Source organism: Solanum pennellii, chromosome 5, assembly GCF_001406875.1.
Source record: "Solanum pennellii chromosome 5, SPENNV200".
Taxonomy (NCBI): Eukaryota; Viridiplantae; Streptophyta; class Magnoliopsida; order Solanales; family Solanaceae; genus Solanum; species Solanum pennellii.
Genome location: NC_028641.1, coordinates 2,358,537 through 2,385,829, shown reverse-complemented (window position 1 = coordinate 2,385,829; position 27,293 = coordinate 2,358,537). Strand labels below are relative to the sequence as shown.

The following is a 27,293-nucleotide window of genomic DNA, read 5'->3' as shown; positions in this document are numbered from 1 at the left end:
CAAAAACGAAACTACCCTACACAAATTAAAATTTTGACATAAAACATATATGTTAGATATCAACTATTTCGACTCACTCTTATATAATAGTAGAAAAGAAAACTAAAGAATATTGACTTTATAACTTAGAGCATGTCACTATAAATAAATAAAAAAAACTTTGATTTAAAAATTCATTACTAATTTTACTTAACTACGAATTTGTGATAATTTTTGTTAAGCAATTAAAATAACGATAGATCAACGATAAAATTGGTTGTTAATTTTATTATTTTAGTAACGTGTAAAATACTTTACAGTTTTACACTATTTTTTTTTAAAAAAAAAACAAATTATAAGGGTACATGATTTTAATTTTTAATCAATCATTTCATAAACTAAATTTCACTCTAATAAGGATTTAGAGATACAAAATCTTTGTAATAAAACAAAAAAACTAATCAAACTCTTAGAAGTACAATTTTCTATAGCTATATAGTAGAACTTAAAATACTGGAGAACCAATAGGTGAATTAACTAAATAATTAGGAAAATTATTCCAATTAATTAGTAACTTATTATCTTCAATATCTTCAGAATAGCTTCCCATAAAATTATCCACTTGTAATCCATTTGTTGAATTTTGTGTATATTCCGGAAATACCCCTGAAAACTCCTGCATGAAACTTGGAAGTTCTGTTTGGAGTAGTTGATCATCTTCAAAACATGAGTTGATTGTAGACAAATTATGAAGATTTTGATCATCATCAACATCAAATTTTGTAGTAGTTGGTGCATTTTTCGCCAAAATATTCTCTGAGGAATTTAACGTTGATGATTGTATCGATGAATCGAGTTTCTTGTTCTTCAAATTATTACGTAGAATGGCATGACTAATGTCATTTATTGTTGGTAATTTTGTGCTAGTCATTTTCCATGCTTTCAATATGTCTAGACAAGGGAGTTGTTGATAATGATAAGGTAATTGTTGTGAAATAGTACTAGGGTTAATGTTGTAATTGTGAGTATTGTTGTTGTTATTGAAGAGGATTTTCGATTTTCGAACAAGCCTAGCTTCTGCTTCTAGTCTTGCACTTTCCCATTCAGCCATGTGACTAAGGTTTGCAACATATTTTGATGAGCCTGCATCACTTGGTTTGTGTGTCATTGGATCGATTCCCATTTTGGTTAACCTCTTCTTCAAACGCGAATTCCAATAGTTCTTTATCTCGTTATCTGTTCTGCTTGGTAAATAAGTTGCTATTGCTGACCATCTGATATATCATTGACAAAGAAATGAATAAAAACCTAATCAATTTACTATCACAATAATCATGGATAGACATTATTACACAAAGAATGAAATTATTTGTGGTAATATTAAATCACTAGTCTTGGATACTTAAATCAAATCAAATCAATTAAATGGTGACTTTAATTGAATGTGGACACTGCTATAATAAGGCACTATCAATCATAGACAGTATCATAAGTAGCATTATGGCTATTTGTTGCATATTGAAAAAAAAAAAAAAACAAAGACTATGGGGATTGGGAAAGAATAATATTGTGGCAGAAACAAAGGTAACTAACTATTTATGAGTTCTATCATCATTTGCTATCTTTTTATTACTGTACTTCATTTATTTATTATTTACTCTATCGTTACTTATTCATTATACTAAAAAATGATATTCATTTTTATTTATTCAATTTAAAAAAATAAAAGATAATTTATCACTCCGATTCTAATTTACTCTTATTACTCATTAATTATATTTATTTTTCAAAATACTGAATTTATTATATTCAAAGAATAATATAGTAAAAACAGTCATTTTATTTATCGCTCAATATGCCAAATTAATATTGTACGAACAAAAATGAACTGATAAAAAAAGCATATATATATATATATATATATATATATATCAGTATGTATACCTATTTCCAAGAAGAGCATGAAGGTGAATGATGGTTCTTTCTTCTTGTAAGCTAAATTTTCCTCTTTTGATATCAGGTCTTAGATAGTTTATCCATCTTAGCCTACAGCTCTTTCCACATCTTTGCAAACCTAAAAATAGAAGCAAAAAGGAGTGATTAGCAAATGTTAAATAATAGTACACACCTATATAAATATGTATTTTCTAACTAATTAATTTTTTAGATGATATAATAACATGATTTTTTATTCAGGTTAAGGGTCATGACTTCAAGTCTCACTATCACGTACCTGGCCCATAAAAAGTGTATCATATAAATTGAAATGAAAGGAGAATATCAATTTATTATAATTAAGTTGTAATAATCACACATGAAAAACGTTGCACGAAAAAGAAAACTAGGCAATCTAGCACTAGCTATAGATAGTCCTGGATCGTGACTAGGGATAACAATGAAGCGAGGCAGAGCACAGTAAGGGGGTTAAATCACCTTCACACTCATCCTGTCTTGCTCTATTGTCGTTTTTACTTGTTAGACCGTTTAAATCGATCGTTCAAATCTATATAAATATATAACAATTTTTACATAATTTGAGACGAAAGGAATAATAATTAAAATTACCAGCTTTAGCAGGCAAACCCCTCCAGCTACCACAACCATGTTTATCAATAAAAGACAATAGTTTTTGGTCTTCTTCATGTGTCCATGGACCTTTCTTCAATCCCTCTTCACCACAATATTTGGATCTTCCCATTTTATGTCTATAATAATAATAATTATTATCTCAAATCAAGAAAGTTTGTTATTTGTGTTTTTCTTTTTGTGGAAATGAGAGATGGTATATATAGGCAAACAAATGTTAAAAATAATTAGTAGTGTGACAAGAGAGTTAGCTACACTTGCTATGTAAAATAAATGATAGTATAAATTCCAAATGAGTAGTAATTATCAACACCAGCACACTACTATGTCAAGCTTTAATTACACTGCTGGAATTTCAGGCAGCTGATAGGAGAAAAATAAAACCTCTGCCTTTTTGAGGCTCGAGTGAAGGCATATCCGACTTTTACTTCGATTATCTTTACTATTTTATTGGTGTTAATAATGATGACAAATAGATGAGTTGGATCAAATATGAACGGATTAACATAAAATGGATAATAATATGATAGATTGGTATGCTCATATTCTATATTCGGTAAAAGTGAGTTGTGTGACATAATAGGTTGGATAAAAGACGAACTGATCCGTATTTTTATGAGTTAATGATACTTTTACTTTTGTAACACCCTGCTATTTGAAAGAGACAGAATTAGAAAGAATTATTTTTGGAAAGAATAAAAATTTGAAATTTGGCAAAGTTATGTTAAGTATGAGTTTTGGGTCAACTTCAAACGATCATAACTTTCAGTACATGATGAGTTAGATGGCTAATAAAATAACAAATGAAAGGTCTTGGAATCTTCATTCCAACGCCACCGAGTTAGCTAATTTTCGAACTCGTATGAGGGTTATATGCCCGTTTGAAGTTGGACTATCAATTTAAGAAAAGTTACTCGAATTTAAGAGGGATATTTTAGTCTTTTCTTAGCCAATTAAATTATTTCATTTTCAGTAATTAATTAGGGGTGTAAACTGAATTGGTTCAATTTACGCACTCAAATTTCACACTAAAAAAAAAAGAACTCAAAAGAATAAAGGAAATAAAAGAAAAGGTCAAGATTTCGTCAAGTTCTTGAAGGTTTCGTGCAGATTTCGTCAAGGGTTGATCCCTAAGAGGTATTTGAGTTCACATAGTGTTGGGTACGTTGACCCACACGCCAATCATGTTAATTTATTCAGCGTATTTTCTTCCTAAGATTTGATATTCTTGAGTTGTGTTCTTGAAATTGCCTTCAGTCTTGAATTTGGTTTGGATTGATGAGTTTATTGAGATAGTCTTATCGATTTTAAAAGTTGTTTTAAGTTAGATTTTTGGGTACATGTATTGAATAGGGCGACGCACCATAAGGTCTAGGACGGTGCGCCAGCAGTGCACGCTCCAGCAGTGTGCTCGAGACGTCTGCCCCCACCCATATTTTGTTGTTTAGCTCGTCTGTATCCTTCTGAAGTTTACTAACACTTCCTATCAATTCTAACAATTCTAAATGACTCTAAACATCTAAGAAAATTCCATAAACCTGAATTATAATCTTGAATCCATAAATTCAAATTCAAGGAAAGTTAAGACTCAAGTTTAAGAAGTTCGTAGAGTCATTTCAAAAGTCGTTTAAAAATGTTTTTAAAATTGTTTTAAGACTAGAGCATTGAGTTGAATAAGAGTAGGATAGAAGTTCATTTTCTTTAAAAGATTATATGGAAACTAAGTATTCCCAAAGAGTAAATATTTTCACATTTAAACAAGAGAGGAAACACCGATTTTCAAGAGAGCTTTTGAGCTAGTTTTTGAATAATAATCTCAAACCACGGAGGAAGAGTTATGTTTTTGAACATATAAGCTGAGTATATTTTGGAAGTAGTATTGAGCACCGATATGGGGACGAGTTCATAATAACTCAAGTGTCTAAAAACCATGTAGCCGACGTGGGTAGATTCGATCATATTTTTTAGATGATTCCTTAATGCTTTTAAGCATAGATTAGTGGATCCACTTAATTGAGGCGTTTGATATCCCGACAAGTTACATGACAGTTCTGACAGCGTGGGCGAGATATTGTATCGTCACATAACTCATAGTGATTGTTGTCTGTTAGAGAAACTCTGAAACATAGTTTATTTTTATATTCTCATATACAATTGCGATATTATGTTATTTTCCAATGATTTAGGATATTATCTACTATTTAAATGCTTTATATAAACGACATTTTTATTGTTTTTTAATTGTGCATATAGTTGAGTATCCGTGATGAGTAAAGTTGAGGTAAGTGTTTTTTTCATAATTCAGTTCAATCTTATGTCACGTTTAGCTTCTCCACGCATGTTCTTACATTCAATGTATTGACGTCAGTTGATCTGCATCGCTTATGATGCACATACAGGTAAACAGGATCAGCAGTCAACATTTCATTGATCTAGTTGAGTATTTGAGAGTCATTTAGTGACCCTCCTTTCTTTCCGGAGGATCCCTTTATTATTGCTTTGTCGTTTCAGTTGTTAGGGTGATCGGGGTCTTGTCTCAACATCCCTCATAGTATTAGAGGCTTCATAGATTGATAAATATAGTTCTTTAGTCTTTGCATTTCAGTTGTTTTGTTATAAGACTTGAGCTACCACTTTGGCTAGTTGGATGTTTAATTCTAAAACATTCTAAGTTATTTTGAGACAGTTGAGTAAAGTTGCATTTCAGAGTCTAGCCAGGCTAAGAGTTCGCTCAGGATGTACGCTCGGGGCGTAACAACTTTAACTAGACTACAATATTAGATAGTACTTTAGTGATGTGATAAATCGATTACTCCCTCATTTTTAAAAAGAATGTCCTAATTTGACTTGGAGTAGAGTTTAAGAAAAGAAAGAAGACTTCTAAATCTTGTGGTTCTAAATTAAAGTTATGTCAAATGCAATAAATTGTCCTTTAATCTCGTTGTCTTAACATGCCACGTGGAAAGTTCAAGTTAAAGTTTTGTCCAAAAAGGAAAGGGGACATTTTTTTTTAAACAGACTAAAAAGGAAATGAGGTCATTCTTTTTTAAATGGAGAGAGTATTATTTATCTACATTATATTTTTAATCGAAGTTTTACCAAAACCCCAACCAAGAAACCGACCCCGATTTATCAAGAGTTGGCTCCTAGGTCAAGATCTCGTGTCGGGGAGTAGGGTCCCGAGGAGATATGGATTTAAGTCAGATCCCAAGTCAAGATCAATCTCAAGTTTGGTCCCCGGGTTATGGTTGGGTCCCAAGTTAGGACTTTAAGTTGGGACCCCAAGGTTGAATCTCGGGTCCCGTCTCGAATCGGGACGTGTCTCGATTTAAGTTCTAGACTAGGATCGTGGTCGGGTCCTCAAATGAGGATCAAAATTCGGGGTCAAGAGTCGCCTCCCAAGTTAGCTATAGGTTCTGCATTGACTCCTGAGTGAGTTCTCAAATTAGGGTCAAGAGTCGACTTTCAAGACATAGTTGGGGTCAAGATAGGGATTGAACCCCGAGTTAGAGCCAAGACTCAGGTCAAAAGTCCAGGGCAGGGGGCTTGAGACGGAAGTCGGATCCGAAGTCAAGGTTAAGGTCGAATCAGATTTCAAGGTTAAGGCAAAAAAACAAAAATGACAGAATTACAATTTTTATTTAAAAAATAAACACAAAAATCTATAAGACAACATTTAATATATATATATATATATATAATTTTAAGCGAAAGAAATTTCGCAACCCCTCGCACCTCTTTAGATCCGCCCTTAGTCTGAACAACATGTTTCACCTTTCATAAATTTGCATGTCCAATATCTAGGTGATTTATTGTACAACCAAAGATGACAAATACATTTATTTCAAAAAAAAAAAAAATGTCGATTTATTTAAGAATCATAAATAGTATTGGGACTGTGATGGGGGATATCTCAACCAACTTATATATTGCAAAGTACATTCACATTTATTACTCCAAAAAAAAAAATATATGTCATGCTTCCCTCACAAATACTATTCATTTTGGCAAAATAATAAATGTGTATCCCAGTATTATTAAAAGTAGCTTCAATTATTTAGACAATAATACCATAGAAAACTTCAATGTTTGAGAACTTCCTTTTTTATTTATTTTAAATAATATTTTTCTCTTTTTTTTAAAAAAAAAATCAAACTTGATTTATATATATACCCAACTCTGATTTAATGTATGAATACTTTCTCTTCTCAAAAAAAGTTCCTCCTTTTTTTTTTATTTAATATATCAAGTTGATTTATACGTGATGCGATGAAGTGCTCCATCCTTAACAAGACGTCTCAATTTATTTTGTGAATATAAAAAATCTTGATAAGAAGCACATTCTCAATAATAAATCCTACGTAATACAAATTCAGATTAATTGAATTTCAATACGAATAAAAAAAAACACTGAAATACTAAAAAAAGTTTATCTCTATATATATACACACATACTCTATACTTGTAAATTTGTTTAGTTTGCATGACACGATGTTATCGCAGCAACATTAATTACGAGCTCGGCATAACACAATAATTCTAGCTCAAAGCTTATATTATTTCGTATTAAAGACTTCACTTATTAAGAGTAAATAATTTAACTCAAACCCAATAAATTATTTCGTAAAATCTAGAATTTAGACTCAAAATTTTAAATTTCTATCTCATGAATATTAAAAATAGTTGAAAAATAATAATAATCGGAAGAATATGGATTGGTATGGCATTGGCAGTGTACATACTGATAAAGAGTATATCTATGCAAACATCTCATAAATTTCAGAATGTCAACTCTCGTGCATCTTCTACTTCTCATCAATATATATATATATATATCGATTAATTAATTTTGTCTATCGAAACTTAAGCAAATGAAAAGGAATCACTTTTAATAATTCGTATCTTGTTTATATAATTGATGTTTCTAGATGTATATACAGTTAAATAAAGCAAGGGGTGATAGTTAAAATGTTACTATTAGATGAAATTGTAGATATGTTCCGCGCAAAATATATATACACTAGTAAATTAAATCAAATACTCACTTCTGATAGTATGTCGATGCAATGATTTTGTATGTATTTTTTTTGTTCGTATGTATATCATTGTATATCCAGTGATACATAAGATAATACCATCACATACACCCCCAAACATATAAGAAATACACCAAATATACACAATATACTAAACATATACTCATTCACAAATCACACCCAATAACTTATACACATGATATACAAATAATATATACTCGATATATGGTTCGATGTATTATTCCACCACCGGACAATCACCAAGAAATACACTATAACCGTCACCAAGTACAAATGTTGTTATTATTTTGCTAGAAATCGTTAAATGTTGTTATGCTTTTATAATAAAGTACAAATACTCATATTAATATAGTATATTGAGCTTGAATATGATTTTGGATGATCCAACTAAAACTAAAGGGTAAGCAAGAAGTTGAGTCCATTTAAGGAGGCCCATTTGAAATGATATCTTGTGCTTCCTTCGTATTAATTAACCTAATATTGTTTGATTCGATATAAAGTTTAAATTTTGTTTTATTTTTAAATTTATGATTTAAAATAAATTTTAAGATATTTATTTGAGTATAAATTATAAATTTTAGATGCTGACAAAATATCTGTCACGTGAATTAAAATAACCAAAGTACTTCAAAAGCTCACTTTCATATAGGCCTCCTAGAATGGAGACGGTCGACTCAACTCTAGTAAAGTTCACTAGGAAACACGTCATATAACTTCAATTTGGATTAGTTATTGATCAAAAATTAAAATCAAATCAATTTAGTTAGTTTTAAAATTATTAAATTCAAATTTTACCGCATGCCATATATATTTATCTACTATTTGATTTGATTCTTTGATTATTTATGATGCACGAAAATAAAATAAAAAAAGTTTATTGAAAAAAGGGGAAAAAGAATACATGGATTTATTCAAAATTCATCTTATTTTGGATTGTATAATTCTTATACCCTAACTCCAATTATGTGTTACTTCTTGCTTATATTGTTAGCTAATCCAATGCATAAACTATCGATATTGCTAGACAAATAAAAGACATATCATACCATCTTCTTTTTCATTAGAATGTTGCATTTTTCGCATAAATATTGTTCATAAAAATATATATTGTGAATAGATAATTATAGATTTACTCGATATCTGTATTAAAAGAAAGTATTAATATATCTGAATTGAAACAATCAAAACACACGCAAACTAGTCTAAACACCACCGTTCGAGGGAAACTACAAACAAGACATATTGACTAATGCTACAAATGAAACCCTTTCCACCTTTGAAAACTCTTGAATTCATTTCCTTGAGACATTGCCATACCAATCCCACTTCTTCCATCTTTTCCAATCCCTCTATAATACAATCTCCATTCATGATCTTCATCATCTCCATCCATTTCAACAAGATATGGTGATCCCACCCCTTCACTATCCCAACCCCCTTCTTCACATCTCTTCAACAATGGATCATTCTCTTCAACTCTTCTCCATCCCTTTAATCCATCTAAAGACATTGCCATCCCTATACTCCTCCTCCCATTTCCATCTACACCTTCATAAACCATCATATACTTCCCATCTTTTCGATTTCGTATAACATGTGGATTCAACACTCCTAGTTCATCAAAACCACTTGTACCTTGTAGAATCTTCCCTAGCTTTAACCATTTCATTCCATCTCTTGACCTAGCTATCCCTATTGCAAAACACCCTTTATCAACATCATAGGAATGGTAATACATTCTTAAATCACCACTACTATGGTATACTACTTTTGGTGAACCTATAAACAAAGAATCCCATTCACCATCTAAACCAACATCAAACAAAGCACCAGAATGATGTTCCCCTTCAATTCTTGCCCAATGTCTACCATCTTGACTCATTGCTAACCCAGGCAATGACTTATAAATCTCTCCATCTCCATTCCCAAATCGCGGTATATCTAAATCTTTCAAAGTTTCAATCTTTTCAGAACCAAAACCAGTATAGTAAAGCCAATAAACAGAGCTGTTAGCTCTTACTTTAGCACTTGACATAATCACAACCTCACATGGCCTAATACTTTGTGTATCAAAACCCCACCAATTATCACCACAATTCAACACAATTTCACCTCTTTCCCAATGAACCCCATTACTAGAAACAGCTAAACCAATTGAATCTTTACCATTACTATCCCTCCCATGGTACCACATGTACCATCTCTCTTCATCATCACTGAGGTACCTTTTCACTACAGGTGAACCAATTTCAGAGCTATCCCAAGAATCTTTCTGCCCTAAATCAAAAACTAAACCCCGCGAAAACGATGAAATTGAAGGAGATGGAGGTTGATTTGAAGTGGGTTGTGGTTGGATTATTGAAATTGAGTCATTTAACAAGGATTCATCAGCTGCATTTTCTTGATTTGTGTTAGGTTTTGAACTGGATTTAGCTGGAAATAGTCTAATTCTTTTGGTTTTGAGATGTTGGAAGATGGGTTTTGGTTGAAACCATGTGGGGTTTGGTAAAAATGTAAACTTGGTGATTCTTGTTGGAGATGTAATGGAGTTTATGGCTTTGAGAGCTGCCATTGATGATCGGACAAAGAAGGTAGAAATGAATGGCCAGGAAGAAATTGAAGTGCCATTCAGTATTTAACACCAAACATAATTAGTAGAGTAGTATACTTTTTTTACTTTTTGAAGAAAATAACATATGTATGGTGAAATCTTACCAAGTATCTCCGTTGATTGTTTATCTAAACTTTTATCGTATTAAGAATATTTTATTTTCACTTTATAATTTTTTGTGTGATTTGTAGACTATTACACAGTAAAGGTTTTTCCAATAAGCACGAAGTACTCACCCGAAGAAAAAAAGTTTTGGCAAAGATGTAGCGCGTGCTGGTTATCCCTGAGGTTCTAAAAAAAAACCGTTCCTCCATCTTAACATAAAACACTCCATAAGTTATACTATATAGTGTTATCGTATATTTAATAATTTGAACTGTTGAATATTAAAGACACATCTCTTACTCTCTTTTCATTTTATATTATTGTCACGTTTTGCTTTTTTTTTAAAAAAATACGATATGTTACAATTTATCGTAGAAAAATGATTTTAAAATATTTGTGGAAACTCAAAAATATTTTATAATAAATGGAGTATTTATTACGATGATATAAACTAACTATAGAGTAGCTATTACTATAGTGAAAGTGCCACAACCGAAAGTGAAAAAATGAAAAACAAAAGATAAATAAAGTGAAAAAAGAATGATCTTTCAAGTTGAAGCAACAAGATTTCAATCGCCTACTTTGCTACTCAACCTCAAGGAAGGTATATTTACCCATACTATGATTATTGTAAATTTGGATTTACCTATCAAATAATTTTGTAGGTTTTAAATTTTATAAAGATGAATAAAAAAATTATTAAATCATATGGAATTTACTTATATATGTATAAATTGATGACACAAATATGATTAGTTGAAAGATATTTGATTGAGAATAAGTTATTGTTTTTATGAGGAAAATGAAATTCATCCTAAAATACCGTGATAAAAATATGCATAGATTCATGGTGTGAATACAATTAAATGATTTGCTTTGATTGAAGTTCGATTACACCATTTATTGGAGCTGACATAAAACACAAATTTTTATAGGAGCTTATTATTTGCTTAGTGATCACGACAATTATAGGTAATCTCAGCGTGACATATTTCATTCTAATAGACAAATACAGTTGTAGAGACAAATTAAAGTTATTTGGCCTTAAGTGATGCGTTGATCATAACTTTAACATGATCAAATGTAAAATTGACTTTCTGAGATCGAAACTTAAAAATCAAGCTAAAACAATAATAAGTTTATTGTATTCCATACATCAAAATAGGATATATATTATTTTTCTTATACGTCCTAACCTAAAAGGAAAACAAATATATATCCTAAAGTTCCAAGGGAAGTAAATATTCTATAGAATTTTCCAAGTAAATAAAATAAAATATTCTACATTAATACAAATCCTAAAAAAAAAAAAAATTACTATAAAATTTTATTACATCCCCTTACATCTTTCACTTTACATCAACTAAAATTAGAACATTTATTATTTCTTTTTAGATTCAATTTTCGTCTTTCTTGATTACATGCTTCTAAGTATTTTTCAACTTCAATTGAAACATGCTCAAATATTGAGATTAATATATACATTTAATTATAATTAATTTATATACGTGATGAATATTTGAAACTATATATAAATATTTTTTTAAGATATTAAATATATGTTAACAAAAATATTTTTATCATAAAATTAAATGATCAATTGAAACAAACTTTTGAATTAAATGTCTCAATAAAATTCATTAACATATTTAAATGCAATTAAGTTATATCACAATCTTTTTTAATATTAATAATAAGTAGATTGATAAAATTGTTAAAAAAATATGATTTTATGGAAAAGATTTTTTACAAGTCAATTCTATTTCACCCAAAAAAAGAATTAAAAAAAAATAAAAAAGAAGAAGAAGTCAATTTAGTTTACTTTGTTTTCCATTTTCTTCTCCACAATCACACATCTCTGAAACAAACTCCTTTCGCGTTATATTACCGGAACCAATTGAACCGGCACCGGGGAGAAACTAAAAAAACCGTTCGCCGGAGAGAAGAGAGGGCGTTAATCGGAGAAGCCCTCTCAATCTCCGATCGGAAAGAACCCCTAAAATTGCTATTGATTTCATCATCGCAATTGTTGAATCATATGGTTAAGATATTTTCAATTTTTGATGCGCCGATCCAATGCCCGTAAAATAAATCGTGTTGATAACAAGAGTAAGACAATGGAATCGGCTAATTTGCAATACCGACCAAGTAGATCTTCACATCGGAGTCCTAATCGGAATAGTTCTAAATCGAAATCGAGAATCTTTTGTTACACTTCGATAATGTTTGTTATTGCTTTTTTATGTTATGTTTTTGTGTTTTCGAGTCATGTTAGGTTTTCTGTGAAGAGGAAATATGGGATTGTGATTGATGGAGGAAGTACGGGGACGAGGATTCATGTGTTTGAGTATGAGGTTAGGAATGGGGTACCGGCGTATGATTTTGGGGATAAGGGTTTGGTTTCGATGAGGGTGAATCCGGGGTTATCGGCTTATGCTGAAAAACCGGAGATGGCGAGTGAATCAGTGGGGAAGTTGGTGGAGTTTGGGAAGCAAAATGTACCTCAGGAATATTGGAGTTCAACAGAGATTAGGTTGATGGCTACTGCTGGAATGAGGTTATTGGATTCGGGTGTACAGGAGAAGATTTTAGAAGTGTGTCGAGGGGTACTGAGGGATTCGGGTTTAAAGTTTATGGATGATTGGGCTTCTGTTATTTCAGGTATGAGGAATGTGTTTGCATTTCACTTGTGTTGGTTGTCCCATGTTTAGTTGTTTTGCATTTTTTTGATCAATTCAAGTTGAAAGTTGCTGTCTTTGAGTTACAGTTGACATTTTTATTGGTTTTCTCTATAGTTTTTGACACTTCATTTATGTCTTTGTGATGTAGTTATATAACTCTGTCCATCTGACTTCGTAAAGCATATAGCATGGATAAAAGAGGAAGCTTGTGGTAGTGGTATGCTGAAGGCCAGGCTAAAAAATGTAACTGCTAATTAAAAAAAGGCTTAATGACTATAAGTCCTTCGAGTGCCAAATTCAAATTGTAAATTTGGACATCAGTGATCAGTGGAACGGTAGTTTGTTCTTAAAAAGAAGTCCTTTGAGTGGTGAATTAGAACGGAATGGATACCGAGGATTCATTCAACTGCCCATTTGATTTTTCTGAACTAAAGAATATATCTCCAATCCTTTTGACACTAAAACCAAAATGTTAGTACACTAAAGCTAGATTGAAGCTAGCTATGACTGTAGATCCTGTAGGTAAAGTTTCTGATGGTAAGAGAATATTCTGGTTCTCTACATCTGACTTTGTGTTGATTTTAAGTTGCCAAGCACTCCCATTTTCTTTATAAATATTTGTAGTCTCCGACAATTGCTAGTTGCCTAATAAGGTTTGAGGGAAATGTTAGAATCTGCCCCTCCTGTCACATTAACTTTTCCCATGATGTATGTTGTAATGACATTTTAGCTTCTGTATACCTTGAACCTCTTGGTTGAAAGGTATGCAAACACTTCATTGTAAGTACAACCGTTGCTTCATGTTAGCAAAATTAAAATCATATTTTTTATTGATTGTAGGATCTGATGAGGGTTTATATGCCTGGGTTATTGCTAATTATGCCCTTGGTACTCTTGGTAGTGATCCTTTGCAAACAACTGGGATAATTGAACTTGGTGGTGCATCTGCGCAGGTTGGTCTCATCATTTTGAAATTTCAATTTTTAATCACTCTGGGATGTTTTAGGCTTACTGTATTCCAGGCGCTCTAGTCATTTTCTTTTAAATAGAGTGTCAGTAATCACACTAAAGCTCACAGAAAAATTTAATTGCACAACCAATAGTCCTTCTTGTGTTTTCTCTGCATTTGAAATTATTTCAGTTTGCATGAAGTAACTCCAGGATAAGAGCATGAATGTTACTATAACTTTTGCTGTCTGATCTATTCAGGTAACTTTTGTTTCTGACGAGCCTATGCCCCCAGAATATTCTCGTACCATTAAATTCAGGAACTTTACCTACAGGATCTACAGTCATAGCTTGCTTCAATTTGGTCAGGTAACTTTTATTTTCTTGTTAGTTATTAATAATGAACTGTGCAAAAATTTTCTTTATCCTTTCGTTTTCTCTGAACTTTACCGTTGCTGGTGACTACATGATCAAATATGCTACTGTATTCTGCACTGAATGCTAAATTTTGTGAAATTGGTAGCTGATAATTCCATGTTATCAGGAGCACTTCTGTACTCAGGACTCAACATCTCACAGGTGTTTGATCTAGTGATAGAGTGAGGTGCGAGATGTATGGATTAGCCACACATCACTAGTACAAGTCCAGACTCAGAATAGAACTTGGTATTTAAGTAGAGAAGGGTAGAGGGGCAGACTCATTATCCCTGAGTTTTAAACCATGCTCCAGCTGGCCCTCAAGAATTTCTTGGTTATTTAGAATAAAAAAAAGTAGATAACCAAGATTTTGCTGCAGAATTAGTCAGAAATTAGATAATAAACATTTCTAGTAACACTGAATTTGATGTTCTCTTCTTATTACTTATATGCATGTAAAGGACGTTATTAAGTTGTTTTGCAAGACAACCTCTAGTATCCTGACCTGGTTTTCGTCCATCTTGCCCTTTTATCTGTGAAACATCTATAGATATCTGTTAAGATCTCATCGCTCTTGATGTTTTGCAGAATGTTGCATTTGACTTACTCCAGGAGTCCCTTGTTGCGAGAGGCCACCATCAAGGTAATGTGGAATCTCTTTTCATTTAAGCATATATGAACTTCAAGTACTTCATGGTGTGATGTTAAGTGATTCTCTTGTTGCATTCTTTTTCTGACTTTCACAAAATGAACACAGAGATTTGATTTAAGTGTTAGAGCTTTTGATAGTTGCGTAAGTAATTTAGTGAAATTGTACACTGGAGCTTTTTACTTTCTAAACACTTAAATTTGTGGATAGCTAAATATACTGTTTCCTCATTGATTCAGAAGCCCACTCCTACTGCATCCCCACATCCAAAAGCATATAATAAAAGGATTAAATAATAAGGGATTAAATAAATAAAAGAATTGAATAAACTAAAGATGATATATGCATTTTTTATTTAATCTTTCATCACATGAAAGTGATTTGTTATACTATCCATTGACATTTTTGAGGAATGCTACAGTTGCTTCCTGGGTAGACTGATGTATTAGTTCTCATGCTTTCTTTTTTGTTGGTTTAAATAAGGCATTAGTTCTCATGGTTCTGCAAGTAAAAATTCAATACTCAAATTTGTTTTCTGTTTCCATCGATGCAGCTCCTGAAAGTGTTAAGCTGATGGATCCTTGTTCTCCTAGAGGATACCCACACAACTTAATGTCATTGAAGCTCTCCCCCAGTAGTTTCTTAGATAGGACTAGGCACCTATCGTCTCTTTATCCCAGCGGTAACTTCTCAGAATGCAGGTCTGCCTCACTATCATTGTTGCAGAAAGGCAAAGGTTTGCTTTTCCTTTTACCTGTAATAGAAAATATGCAATATTAACTTTAACTTATTTTTGACCAGACATTCCTTTCATTTGAAACTACTTGATGAAGCTTTTCTTCTTGCATCATGCAGAGAGTTGCCCTTATAAAAGCTGCTACATTGGGTCTACATTTATGCCAAAGCTCCAGGGGAATTTTTTGGCTACAGAAAATTTTTTCTACACTTCCAGGGTGCACATTTATCTTGTTATTATGCCTGTGTTGATAAAGTTGGCATACTGTAGTGCTATTTATGGTTGTATCTTGCTTTTGATGTGCTAAAAGATGTTTTTTTGTATTCTGAACAGTTCTTTGGTTTGCCCCCAAAAGCTTTTCTTTCTGATCTTATGGCGGCTGGGAAAAGTTTTTGTGAAGAGGACTGGTCAAGTTTGAAAAGCAAACACCCCTCCCTTCAAGAGGAGGACTTGCATCGTTATTGCTTCTCTTCAGCGTATATATTGGCATTACTTCATGATAGTCTTGGAATTGCTTTGGATGATGATAGGTACTTACTAATTTTGATATCCTTCTTTGTATATCCTTTTTAATTCTTCCTGCTGTCTTCTTGACTTAAGAAGAAAGCTCAAACATTCTGCTGCTTGCTTTTCACATAGCTTTCCAAGTTTTAATGATGGGTTCTTGGTTAAGTATCTTATCTACCGTTCCTCCTTCTTCCCGAGGCTCGTCTCTTCTTTCATGAAGAGAATAGTTAAAATCTACTGAAAAACATAGAAGAGAAGAGAATCTTCATCAAAAAAAATAAATTAATTTATACATATTTTACCATTAAATTCAAGTATATGTTTGAGCAGGATTGGATATGCTAATCAAGTTGAAAACATTCCACTTGATTGGGCATTGGGAGCATTCATCTTGCAGAGCACAGCTGAGTTGGACAAAGAGCATTCTGGTTGGTTTGCAAATATGTTCAGTGAGGACTCTCTCATTTTGCTTCTCTTCTTTGCCTTTTTCATTTTGGTGATGTTCACCGCATGGTATGTGTCAAAGTGGAGAAAGCCACAATTGAAGACTGTGTATGATCTAGAGAAAGGAAAGTACATAGTCACACGTGTTGGTAGATGTTCATAGATTGTTTTATAGGAGTAGAAGCCATTTTCCTGCATCTGTGGATAAGGCGGATGGACCAAAGTGGATCGTCAACTACCTCATCCAAGAATCTCTGCACACTTTGTTGCTTGGTACCCCGAGCTAAAGATGCTATACTTAGGCGAGGTCAGATCAATCTTATGGGACTGTAACTACCCAATTCAAGAAGGTGTCTCGGTCTCTATTTATTGTTATGAAGCAGAAAATCTTCCCGTAAGAATGTTATAGTCGGTATGAGGAAGCAGATATACTAGAAACTTAGAAGAGCTGGTCTTGTTTGGTTGCTCACCAAGTATACCATTTACACTATAGTCATTACTCATTAACATATTTCCTTCACAAAGTAGAGTTGCCTGTATCCCCTGGAGGGGTTGGTGTAGAACTGAAGATTTCTCATGGGTGGTAAATAATTTGAATTTATTCTATTTTACGCGTCTTCATCGCTGTACTCTCTCATATTCATGCTGATATTGCCCTTGCTATATATTTCATTATTTAGACGTTAGTCGAAAATTTGCATTTTTACAAAGATGTGTGTGGAGCATATTTGGTCCATCAATCATTGTTTGCCTTTAAAGGATAAAATGATTGGTATGTGTCTTTCTGGTTCATTATTAAAAGGGACAAATATTAAAAAAGAGAAGACTGGATAAATAGTAATAATATTATTGTTTCAAAATATGATTTGAAAATGAGAACCAACAAAATTCAGGTCAAATCAACTTCTTTTTTTTTCAAGGAAAAACTTCACTACTAGCTATAATATTGTATGTTATATGGTGTAAAATTTAAGCCGTGTGGTTATCTTTTTATAATTTTGTTTTTTCTATATTCTCTTTATTTGTTCATTTTCGTTCTCGCGATCTTAGATTCATTTATGATTTTATGACACATATAATTTAATACCTTATTAAAAAGACATCATTCACTCGATATAATCTAGATTGATTCTTTCCTAGTAATATATAAAAGGGGAAAAAAGTTTTTATCATTTCATAAAAAGACCACAATTTGACAACACTACCCCTTACCTCAATTAAATTTTAAGCCGTTGAAATATAAGATTATTAAATAGGAATTCAAAGTCATTATTGATCAATCACTATAACTTCATTTATTTATTGAAAAATCCAAAAAAAAATTGAAGCAGCCTAGCACCAAAACCAAGGCAGACAAAACGAGCCGTTGTAAATAAAAAAATATTCAATAAGATGACGGATCTAGGATCGTAAGATGTTCATTTTATGATTTTAATAAAAAATTAAAATATATTTATAAATTTTATTACTCTTAAATATAAAATTAGAGGTTATTGAGATTTTAAATTTAAATTTTTCGTTAGTCAAAATGCGAATTTTCGATACTGTTGATGGATATATTACCTGTAAAGCGAAGATAAATAGAGAGATTCCTAAATTCTCTTTTTCTTTTTAACAAGGAAGAAAGCTTACACCAAAAAAGTGTAGAAAACAACAAACAAACCGCAGTAGTTTGGTATTTTTTTCGGAAAAATCTAAGATAAATACTATAATTTAGCAAACACCCTTCAATTTGTTCCGCTATAAATCCGCAGAAATTTTTGGGTTTTTTTCTTTCTCTTTCCATTTGCTGAATTTCTTCATTTTCCCAGGTATGGTTCCTTTTTTTGCTCTTTTATGTCTTAATTTGTAGTTTGATTTGTATTTAGGCTTGAATTTTGAGAAATATCTTGATTTTGCTGAGATTTTTGGGTTCATGGGTCAATTTTATGTTTAGGGTTTGTTTTTTCGTGATTTTTTTTAAAATTGGAAAGTAATGAACTTAGATTAGTTTGAATGGAGAAGAAGTAGTTGATGTTGAGGAATTGGAAAGGAAAGATCTTAACTTTCGTTGTTTATTGAATTGGGAAGTGATTATTGGTAAATTTGGTGTAGGAATTGTGTTACTTTTTTTATCTGGGTTTTTAGAATGGGAGATTGTTTGGTGGTGCATACGGATCGTCTTGTGAAGGCTAATGGAGCTGAGATTATGGATGGGAAGAATCCTGAAATGGTGGGGTCTTCGTCGGCAATAGCTGTAGATGAGAAGAAGGTGCTGGAGGAGGAGGAGGGTGATGAGGAGGTGCCGTTAATTGGTAGAGCAGAGTGCAGGATTTGCCAGGAGGAGGATTCTTTGGACAAGTTGGAGAGCCCATGTGCTTGCAGTGGAAGTCTCAAGGTGAAATCTTTTTCTCGTTTGGTTTTACTTGCAGGAGAATCTGATCTTTTTATGGTTATATGAAAATTGTTTACAGGACAAAAGGAAATGTGGGGTTAGATTTTCTTCTATTCTTTGTTTTCTTCATATGTGCCTTGAAATTGGAAGCTCTTGTGCTTGCATTTGAGCTCAGTTCGATCACCTCCTAATACTGTTTAAATTAGTGATACTCGATATGTGTATCCCAACTAGTTTGGCGCAAGTAGATATCACCAATATTGATTTGGTGATATCTTGGATGCCATGGTAAGAGGGGGGCGCTATGATCTGTGTGTGTCTGTAGCTTTGCATGAGGATGGTGCGCGTTTTTCTGTTTTTTTCTCTTTTTTCACTCTTTTGGTACCTCAGTATCATGTACTTCTTTTCAAGACTGTCGTTGGGGACCCCCTTTTCAAGCAAGCTTAACTTCGCTTGAGTTGTGGTTATCCACCATGATGAGTGAGCCAAGACATGACCCTTACTCCTGTTAACAGGATATATCCTGCTATCTGATATAGTCATATCACATTCTACTTTCACTTCAGGAACTCTTTGCTTCCATAGCAGCACTTATTGAGCTGTAGCTGTAATATCCTTGCCATTCCTGTCCTCCTGTTGCAGTTGCTTTCTTTTTATACATCTTTCACCCTCATCAAAGGTTTTCCTGCTTACAATCCAATTTTTTCTACTTATTCTCATTTTAGTTGCATAGATGGCAGCACTTTCCTTCTTTTGCATTGTTTCCATTTTACTATACAGTAAGTTATGTGATTTTCTTTAATTGCCTGATAACTTAGGAATTGTTGTTTTCTGTCTCGCTTGCTTTGTTTTCTTTCAATTTGTGTGTCTGCTAATTATTTTGGTGGAAAACATTTACTGCAGTACACACACCGAGCATGCGTTCAACACTGGTGCAATGAGAAGGGGGATATTACTTGTGAGATTTGCCATCAGGTATGTGTCAATCTTCCAGTTGGTTTCCAACTTCCCATATTGTCTTGTATATTATAAGATGAAAGACACTCCATTCTATGCGAGAGTACGCCTGCTTGTGCCATTGAGTTCAAACCACAGGGTTCTCTTCCCTCTTGAATAGGAGTGGGGTTTTTACCCTGTCGGCACCCCAAGGGTAGTGGCTGTGGGTTTCCCTTGTCATTTAAAAAAAGGATCTTCTTGCCATGAGATCCTTTGTATCCATTCCTCTCGATTCATGATGGTTATGCAAGTTGACTATTTTAGTTTAAAACTGAACTATCCTTACTTTAAAATCAATATATATTGGCCCTATATTTGCTTAATTTTGTATCATCAAGCTTAGTTTGTTTTTTCAAGACAATGAAGTTTGGACATGTATTCGTCTCTTGGAGCTTCACCTATAGTTGTCCCTCTCTCTTGCTTATCCCTATTCCATAGTGCTTTGACAATCAATATTTCTGGAATTATAAATAGCTTGACTCGTGATGATTCCGGAGGAACTCGAGATGCTGGGCTTGATACATTTGAAATTCTTCCCTTTGTCTTGATGCTCATTAGATGATTTCTTTCTGATATGTTTCATTTTCAATTGCAATGTGCAGCAATACCAGCCTGGTTACACTGTTCCTCCTCGACCTGTGGCTGAGGAGACAATTATTGATATTGGGTGAGCTTAAGTTGGTTCATCTTTAAGGTTTCAAAAAAAAAAGTTGGTTCATCTTTCATTTGTTTATGTACCACTAATGTGGTTGTAAATTCTCTTTTTTTCTGTAACCTTTTCAATTCAAACAAGCCATGATTAATGTTTTGACCTCTTTGGTTGTGCTTTTAACTAGTCGGTGTGGAATTAGTCATGAGGTTTGACTATTTTTCATTCTTTTTAAGACGGTGGTGCCCAGGCCAGCTTGCGTGCATCTTGACTAATTCCACTAAGTACCTGCCACCTCCCACCTCCCAGGAATAATAATTTTGTCCACCAAGGCTTGAGTAGATAAAAGAAACCGCCCAGTGTTCTTTTGTTTTCTGCTGATATTTGAACTATAGAGACCTCATGGTTCTCCCTTACTTCACTGACCACTAGGCCTCAAGGGTGCAAACTCGCTTTTATAGTTTTTAAACTAATTTTAAGCCTTCATATTTTGGTGCAGGGGAGGATGGCAAATCTCTGGTACCCCTTTGAATTTACATGATCCTCGCATCTTGGCAATTGCAGAGGCTGAACGCCAACTTCTGGAAGCTGAATATGATGATTACAATTCTGCAAATGCAAGTGGTGCAGCTTTCTTTCGATCCGCTGCTTTAATTGTAAGCCCTTATACTACTTATTTCCCAAGATAACATTGTGAGCCTCTTTACCAAGCATTTGTGTCATTGCCTCATTCACTTTTTGGTTCACCTTCAAGCAGTGGGTAAATACTCCTTCGTTGAATTTCAGTTAAAAGAATACACTATTCCAATTCAGGGTTTTGTTTGTCTAACTGAAATTTTAGGCAAGAAGTGATTACAATCTACAAATGTTTCTTTTCCCACTGTGCTTAAATGTTATTTTATTTCCGAAGTTCAACTTTTCACATTTTAATTGGTTTTGAAAAGGAAATGCAAAGAGATACCAATCAAAATGCAAAGTGCAGTAGCTTGTTCAAGCTTTATATAAAGATTGGCCTCTCAATTGCTTCTTGACTTGTCTCTCCTTTATGGGTTATTTCCAGTATTCGTGATCTATTCCTTCTCCATTCTTCCCACAATCTAATTGATGACTATCCAGTCTTGAATGATAATTTTCATTGACAGTTGATGGCTCTTCTACTATTGCGCCATGCATTACCAATGACAGATACAGATGGAGATGATGAAGATCCAACTGCTTTCTTTTCGGTAAGTTGACTAGCTGTGCGCTCCATCTTTATATTTCTCTTTAAAAAGATTTCTTCTTAACGGTGGATCTAACTCATCCATCTCTGCAGCTTTTCTTACTTCGGGCGGTTGGCTTTCTTTTACCCTGCTACATCATGCTCTGGGCCATCAGCATCTTGCAGCAGCGCAGACAAAGAGAGGTAGGTGTTAGTTTCGCTAGTCCTGCATCAGTGAATTGTTTTCGAGCTAGTGTGCTGACATGCTGTGCACGTCTCTATTTTGCTACAACTGATGTAAAAAACGCGTATTCATTATTTGGTCGAGCAGGAAGCTGCAGCATTGGCAGCAACACAATTTGCAGTTGTGTTACACTCTGGACAGCCGAGAAGTGTACAGTTTACCATAGCATCAGCTGCACCAGCAACACCAGCAGCGCCTGCTTCAGTGGATAATGTTTAATCAACAAGATGATCGTGCTTGATCTCTTATTTTGAAGCTAAATACTGCCTTATGCTTGATTTGTTTGTCTGTTATCATATATCATATATTATTATAGGGGGGAGTTCGAAAATGAATTGTTGTATTACCATTTTGCCCCCCCCCCCTCCCCCTTTACTGTTTTAAAAATTTGATTAAATATAAATATTTTAATTATATAATGGTAGAATTTGAAGTTCTTTAAGTCCTTTAATCTAAAGTGAAAGTTGAATCGCCATTTTGCTCCGCTACTAAATTGAAATTTGATTAGATATAAATATTTTATAGTATAATGGTAGAATTTGAAGTTCTTAAGCCTTATAATAATTAAAATATCATTTTCTTGATAAATGAGTATATTGATATTGCTTTTAATCGTTTTTATAAATCTTATAATAGGAGAATATGAAAAGTTATAATATGGAAAGTCGTTCATTATTTAAATGTAGAAATCGATTTCAGAATTAAAATTTGAATATAAAGAATCAACTCTTAATGCTAATTAAGAACCGACTTACAAAGATGGAAGCTCGCAATAGGAAATCGAAATACAGAAATTGCACAATTCATTATTAGAAGATAAGTTAGGATAAACAAAAAAATGCTGAAAATTGGTAATCAAGAAGAAAATATACTAGCGGAAAAAAAGAGAGTAAATTTAATACATGCGGAGTATTGAACAGTGAACAATTTTATGTTGATATGTTGTCTCTAACAATAACAAAGTTTTTTTTTTTTCATAGCATGAGGACTTTCGTTGCAATATCCTCAACTTTTCGTTCTTGCTTTCTTTTTCCAATTAAAAGTTTTTCTTCAATAAAGCATTCAGAATTGTATGGGCGTTGAACTTGAAGTATAAATATCAATTTAAGGTATATGTAGAAATTTTCTCATTATTCATTTAAATGAGAAACATTAATCATTCTTTTTATTCATTTTTGCACATACTAATATATCATATGTTTGGACGTAATAACTTAGAAATGTAGCTCATTATTTTAGTTACCAAACTAAATTTTGCAGGTTCATCAAATGTTTATTAATTCGACATACAATAAAGAAGTTATTTAAGTACATTGATTGTTCATCCATTTTTAATTATATAGTATTTTTTTAATAGATTGCGATACTGATCAAAATATGATTTTGACAGTAACTCATACCTTTCTCAGGACTCACGTGCAGAGCACATGTAGTCTTACTAAAAGTGAAAGCTTCAAAGATGAAAAGTTGGATTATCATTTTATCCTTAGATTAAATTAAACATTTAATTAATTAAATAATATTATTTTAATTATTTTTTAACTTGTAATTTATTTATTAAAAAGGAAATGCGAAAGAATAAGAGTCAATTATGATTTCTAGAATTTTAAATAAATACATAAATCAAGGTTTTCCTTCTTTTAATCTTAAATTAAATAATATGAAGACTTGTAGCTAAACCAATATATATCATTACCAAATACGAATTTGTCATCTTTGTTGCACTTTAATTCTTTAGTTATTTCCTTCTAATTAAGTTTTCTTAGTTGTAAATTTGAATTACTTAATAACATCCTACTTAATGAGAAGGAGAGTTTCATCTTCTACTAATTATTGTTAAAACATTATATCTTTCTGAAATGTATAACTATTAATTTAATTTTAATATTTTTACTCTATTCTATAAGATAAGATAGACATTTTAAGGAAGTTAATCATAAGGTAGACTAGTGTGCCTCTATATTTATTTTTGCTACTTTATTTTGTCTTTTAAAACAAATATAAAAAATTATATATCAAAATTATAATAAGGAGATGACTAAATACAAAAGTGATTCTTCTTACGAGTTAACCATACACTATAAACATTTAACCTTTTTTATTAAGTAAAAATTACTTGATAATTTATATTTTGTATTTATTATTTTTCTTAATAGGTATAAAAAAAAGCTAAAACGACAGTTAAAATAAAACGTAAAATATTTTCAAACATAGACTAACTCCCTAACAAACTCAAGTATCAAATTTAGTAATCTTGTGGCTTACATTTCATTTAAAGGTTTTTGAGGGTTAAAAAGGAGTGGTAATTTTTAAGGATATGAGAATATAGAAAAGTTGTCCATGTTATAAGATCAATTTTTTTATACTCAAATATGATGTTAAAGTAGAGCAAAGCATCTTCTTTAAACACTTATATATAGATATATATTTTTTGGTAAACATTCTCTTTGCAGTGTCCCACTCTTTGTTTGTTCAAATTTTAAACTTTAACAAAAGAATATTAGTGTCTTAGAGCCCACTAATTATCTAAAGCTTGTTGTTTTCTAACATTAATTTATGTCTTAAAAATCATTTGCTATTTTTATGTCCTTGTCTTGCTTAGCAGATAAGGACTCTTTTCTGTTTGATTAGATTTCTCTTGTATTATAACACGAAAAAAAACGAATTCAAAATTTGAAATTAATTAAAGTATATGGGGCTATGGGAGTAAATTGCATGTATATTTAATTTCGACATCGTTATTTAACTTGTGTTTTTATCTTTTAAAAAATTTTCACATGTAGTTACTTCCGACAACTTCATACATAAAGTGTTTGGAGTTTGATTTTGACAAAGACTAACTTTAGAGTTTAGACATACGGTCTAGGTTTCAAACGTGTGAAGTTCAAATAAAATAATTGAATTTCAGTCATATAGGCTTGACGCTCAGACAAAAATGACTGAAGTTAATTTTTGTTGCTTGAACTTCACTCATATACAACTTTAGATATTTGATATTCTCAAGTCTTACTTCGGACACTACATATTTGAAATGGGTATATATATCAAAAAATTTTAAAAAATGGATAGACATTGAGTCTCTCTTGTTTTTTAGTTGGATGTACTTTGTTACAAGCTGAATTTTCTTATTGAAAATCTTGATTTCGCCACTGATAACTGAAAAATACTATATCTGGATTGGAATATGGATCCAATCTTCTTCTTGTCCAAATTAGTAAAAGGTTCTTAAGGGCATAGGATGAAATCATGAAAGCCTCTTCAAGATTCTCAACTTTAAGACAAGAGTATATCTAATAAGTATGCCAACCTTAATTTAGAAAATGTACACTACAAGCAAATTAATAGGTCCCTCCCAACACATAAATAAACCTACTTTTATTACCACTATTTGATTATGTACGAAGTTTATAAGAATATAAAAAAAACTTTTAAAGTTATGTCAAATGGTGTATTGACGGAGTGAATTGTTTTCAATCGAAAGATTTTTCATTACTAATTTTGGTTAAGAATATGACTTAATGGTTAATTATAAATAAGCTGAAACTGATAAAAAAAGAAAATATCTAAATCTTACTGAATAGAATTATATGATACTTGAATAGATGAATGATATCAAATACTTTATAAAAATAAACGTGATGCATGTAAATTAATCTGAACATCATGATTATAAAAAAAAGTTTAGATATTTCGATCATTCTATCACACTTGGTGATGTATTCTACAAAAAAGCTTTATCTACTATGACAAAGACAAAAGGTAAAAGTGAGCAGAGAGCACCAATGAAAGTGAAAACATGTTGTATTTGTATACATTGGAAACACAATCCATTCTCCATAACACAAGTTCATAGAGCATTAAAACATGTACTTTAGAATGTTCCAACTTTGATGAGATTTAATAATATTTTATATCGATCAAAAATAAATCTGAATTATTATTTTTTTCGTGAATTTTACATGTTGATTATTGATTGAGTTCATTTTTTCTATCTGAATTATCACTATTTATATATTGAAACACCACTACGAGGCTGATTAGGTCAACTATTACTTGTTTTCTTTTTCTATTTAAACTATCACCATCTATTCAACTAGATGTGTTCTAATACATAAATAATGCCAGTTTAAGCAAGAAAAAGAGAATAACTGATAATTAATATATAATACTCGTAATTTTTATCATTTTTTTTATATACAATAAAATCAAAGCAATATAAAGAAAAAGTTGGTCTTCCTGGTTTAACGAGAAAAAACAAAAACAATTTCAAATTTTAAGAGAAAGTGACACTTGAATTGGTTTATCTGAATATAAGAAATTAAACTAAAAATATAAAGACAAAAAAAGAAAAGCATAAAGAAACAGATTTGGCACAAGAAACCAAGACTTATTTTTAGTTTTTTTTTTTTGCATTGGGAAAAGAGCTTATAATTCTAAAGTGATATTTCTAAATAACATAAAGTATAATGTTTAATTTTTTTTAGGAAGTGATGTTCTATTCCCCACATATCATACCTTTTTTTTTTAATCACATTTTGCTTTATGACTACTTACCCTTTTACCAGTCTTATATAGTTTTGGCTACTTACCAAAAAGATTTTTTTCTTCCTTAATACCTAAGTAAGGTTTAATTAACAAACAATAGCCATTTTAAGCAAAGTAATTAGTTTCACATGTTTTTTTTTAATAATCGTGGCGTATGCGTCAGTTTAGATATATTACCTGCCACTAACACAATTATTGAGTCACCTAATATTTTCATTTTTTTTTAATTTAAACTTAAGATGTCATGATTCTTAGTGTATTTTAGTGATCAATGAGCTATACCGTGGGACGTGTAATAATGATGATGTGGCAAGCTGACTGGTAGTCTTGGTGGCAAACATTAGTCCTTTGATTCTAAGATCAATCAAAAGTTACGATATACAGATAAATAATTTAATTTGACATCACCTGATAATTAAACAATTCAACTTTAAGAATGTATATTTAGACACCTCAACTCGACTTCTATATTAGTTAAACATTTCAACTAACAAACTGACCATGTAAACACCTTGAACATGTCAGTTGCAAGTACAGGTGGCAAACATTAGTCCTTGGTTCTAT

At 31.9% G+C, this 27,293-nt stretch overlaps 4 protein-coding genes across 4 annotated transcripts; 2 read left to right on the top strand and 2 right to left on the bottom strand.

Annotated features, from left to right (window-relative positions):
- Nucleotides 1-362: 362 nt before the first annotated feature.
- LOC107019871 (transcription factor MYB106-like) lies at nucleotides 363-2,719 on the bottom strand. The gene is made up of 3 exons (XM_015220234.2): nucleotides 2,545-2,719; nucleotides 1,924-2,053; nucleotides 363-1,253 (listed from the first exon to the last, which is right to left on the bottom strand). Exons 1-3 carry the CDS (start codon nucleotides 2,675-2,677, stop codon nucleotides 485-487), a joined length of 1,032 nt encoding a protein of 343 aa, XP_015075720.1. The 5' UTR covers nucleotides 2,678-2,719; the 3' UTR covers nucleotides 363-484.
- A 6,024-nt stretch (nucleotides 2,720-8,743) lies between these two features.
- On the bottom strand, nucleotides 8,744-10,283 carry LOC107018504 (uncharacterized protein Rv1502). The gene has a single exon (XM_015219003.2). It carries the CDS (start codon nucleotides 10,192-10,194, stop codon nucleotides 8,875-8,877), a length of 1,320 nt encoding a protein of 439 aa, XP_015074489.1. The 5' UTR covers nucleotides 10,195-10,283; the 3' UTR covers nucleotides 8,744-8,874.
- Nucleotides 10,284-12,150: 1,867 nt separating this feature from the next.
- LOC107020755 (probable apyrase 6) lies at nucleotides 12,151-17,345 on the top strand. Its single transcript, XM_015221237.2, has 8 exons — nucleotides 12,151-12,999; nucleotides 13,860-13,972; nucleotides 14,229-14,336; nucleotides 14,973-15,027; nucleotides 15,587-15,769; nucleotides 15,889-15,986; nucleotides 16,103-16,299; nucleotides 16,607-17,345. Exons 1-8 carry the CDS (start codon nucleotides 12,402-12,404, stop codon nucleotides 16,881-16,883), a joined length of 1,629 nt encoding a protein of 542 aa, XP_015076723.1. The 5' UTR covers nucleotides 12,151-12,401; the 3' UTR covers nucleotides 16,884-17,345.
- Nucleotides 17,346-18,276: 931 nt separating this feature from the next.
- On the top strand, nucleotides 18,277-22,519 carry LOC107018495. The gene is made up of 8 exons (XM_015218992.2): nucleotides 18,277-18,531; nucleotides 18,815-19,097; nucleotides 19,998-20,069; nucleotides 20,693-20,757; nucleotides 21,239-21,395; nucleotides 21,882-21,965; nucleotides 22,055-22,144; nucleotides 22,272-22,519. Exons 2-8 carry the CDS (start codon nucleotides 18,849-18,851, stop codon nucleotides 22,401-22,403), a joined length of 849 nt encoding a protein of 282 aa, XP_015074478.1. The 5' UTR covers nucleotides 18,277-18,531; nucleotides 18,815-18,848; the 3' UTR covers nucleotides 22,404-22,519.
- Nucleotides 22,520-27,293: the final 4,774 nt, after the last annotated feature.

Bases quoted from the DNA above. Each gene is read 5' to 3' on its own strand.
- LOC107019871 (XM_015220234.2), bottom strand. From the start codon at position 2,677: ATGGGAAGATCCAAATATTGTGGTGAAGAGGGATTGAAGAAAGGTCCA. The intron at 2,054-2,544 runs GTAATTTTAATT...TTCTATTTTTAG, and splicing joins GGGTTTGCCTGCTAAAGCTG to GTTTGCAAAGATGTGGAAAG. The intron at 1,254-1,923 runs GTATACATACTG...ATGATATATCAG, and splicing joins CATGCTCTTCTTGGAAATAG to ATGGTCAGCAATAGCAACTT.
- LOC107018504 (XM_015219003.2), bottom strand. From the start codon at position 10,194: ATGGCAGCTCTCAAAGCCATAAACTCCATTACATCTCCAACAAGAATC.
- LOC107020755 (XM_015221237.2), top strand. From the start codon at position 12,402: ATGCGCCGATCCAATGCCCGTAAAATAAATCGTGTTGATAACAAGAGT. The intron at 13,973-14,228 runs GTTGGTCTCATC...TGATCTATTCAG, and splicing joins TTGGTGGTGCATCTGCGCAG to GTAACTTTTGTTTCTGACGA. The intron at 15,770-15,888 runs GTTTGCTTTTCC...TGCATCATGCAG, and splicing joins ATTGTTGCAGAAAGGCAAAG to AGAGTTGCCCTTATAAAAGC.
- LOC107018495 (XM_015218992.2), top strand. From the start codon at position 18,849: ATGGGAGATTGTTTGGTGGTGCATACGGATCGTCTTGTGAAGGCTAAT. The intron at 19,098-19,997 runs GTGAAATCTTTT...CATTTACTGCAG, and splicing joins CTTGCAGTGGAAGTCTCAAG to TACACACACCGAGCATGCGT. The intron at 21,396-21,881 runs GTAAGCCCTTAT...TTTCATTGACAG, and splicing joins TTCGATCCGCTGCTTTAATT to TTGATGGCTCTTCTACTATT.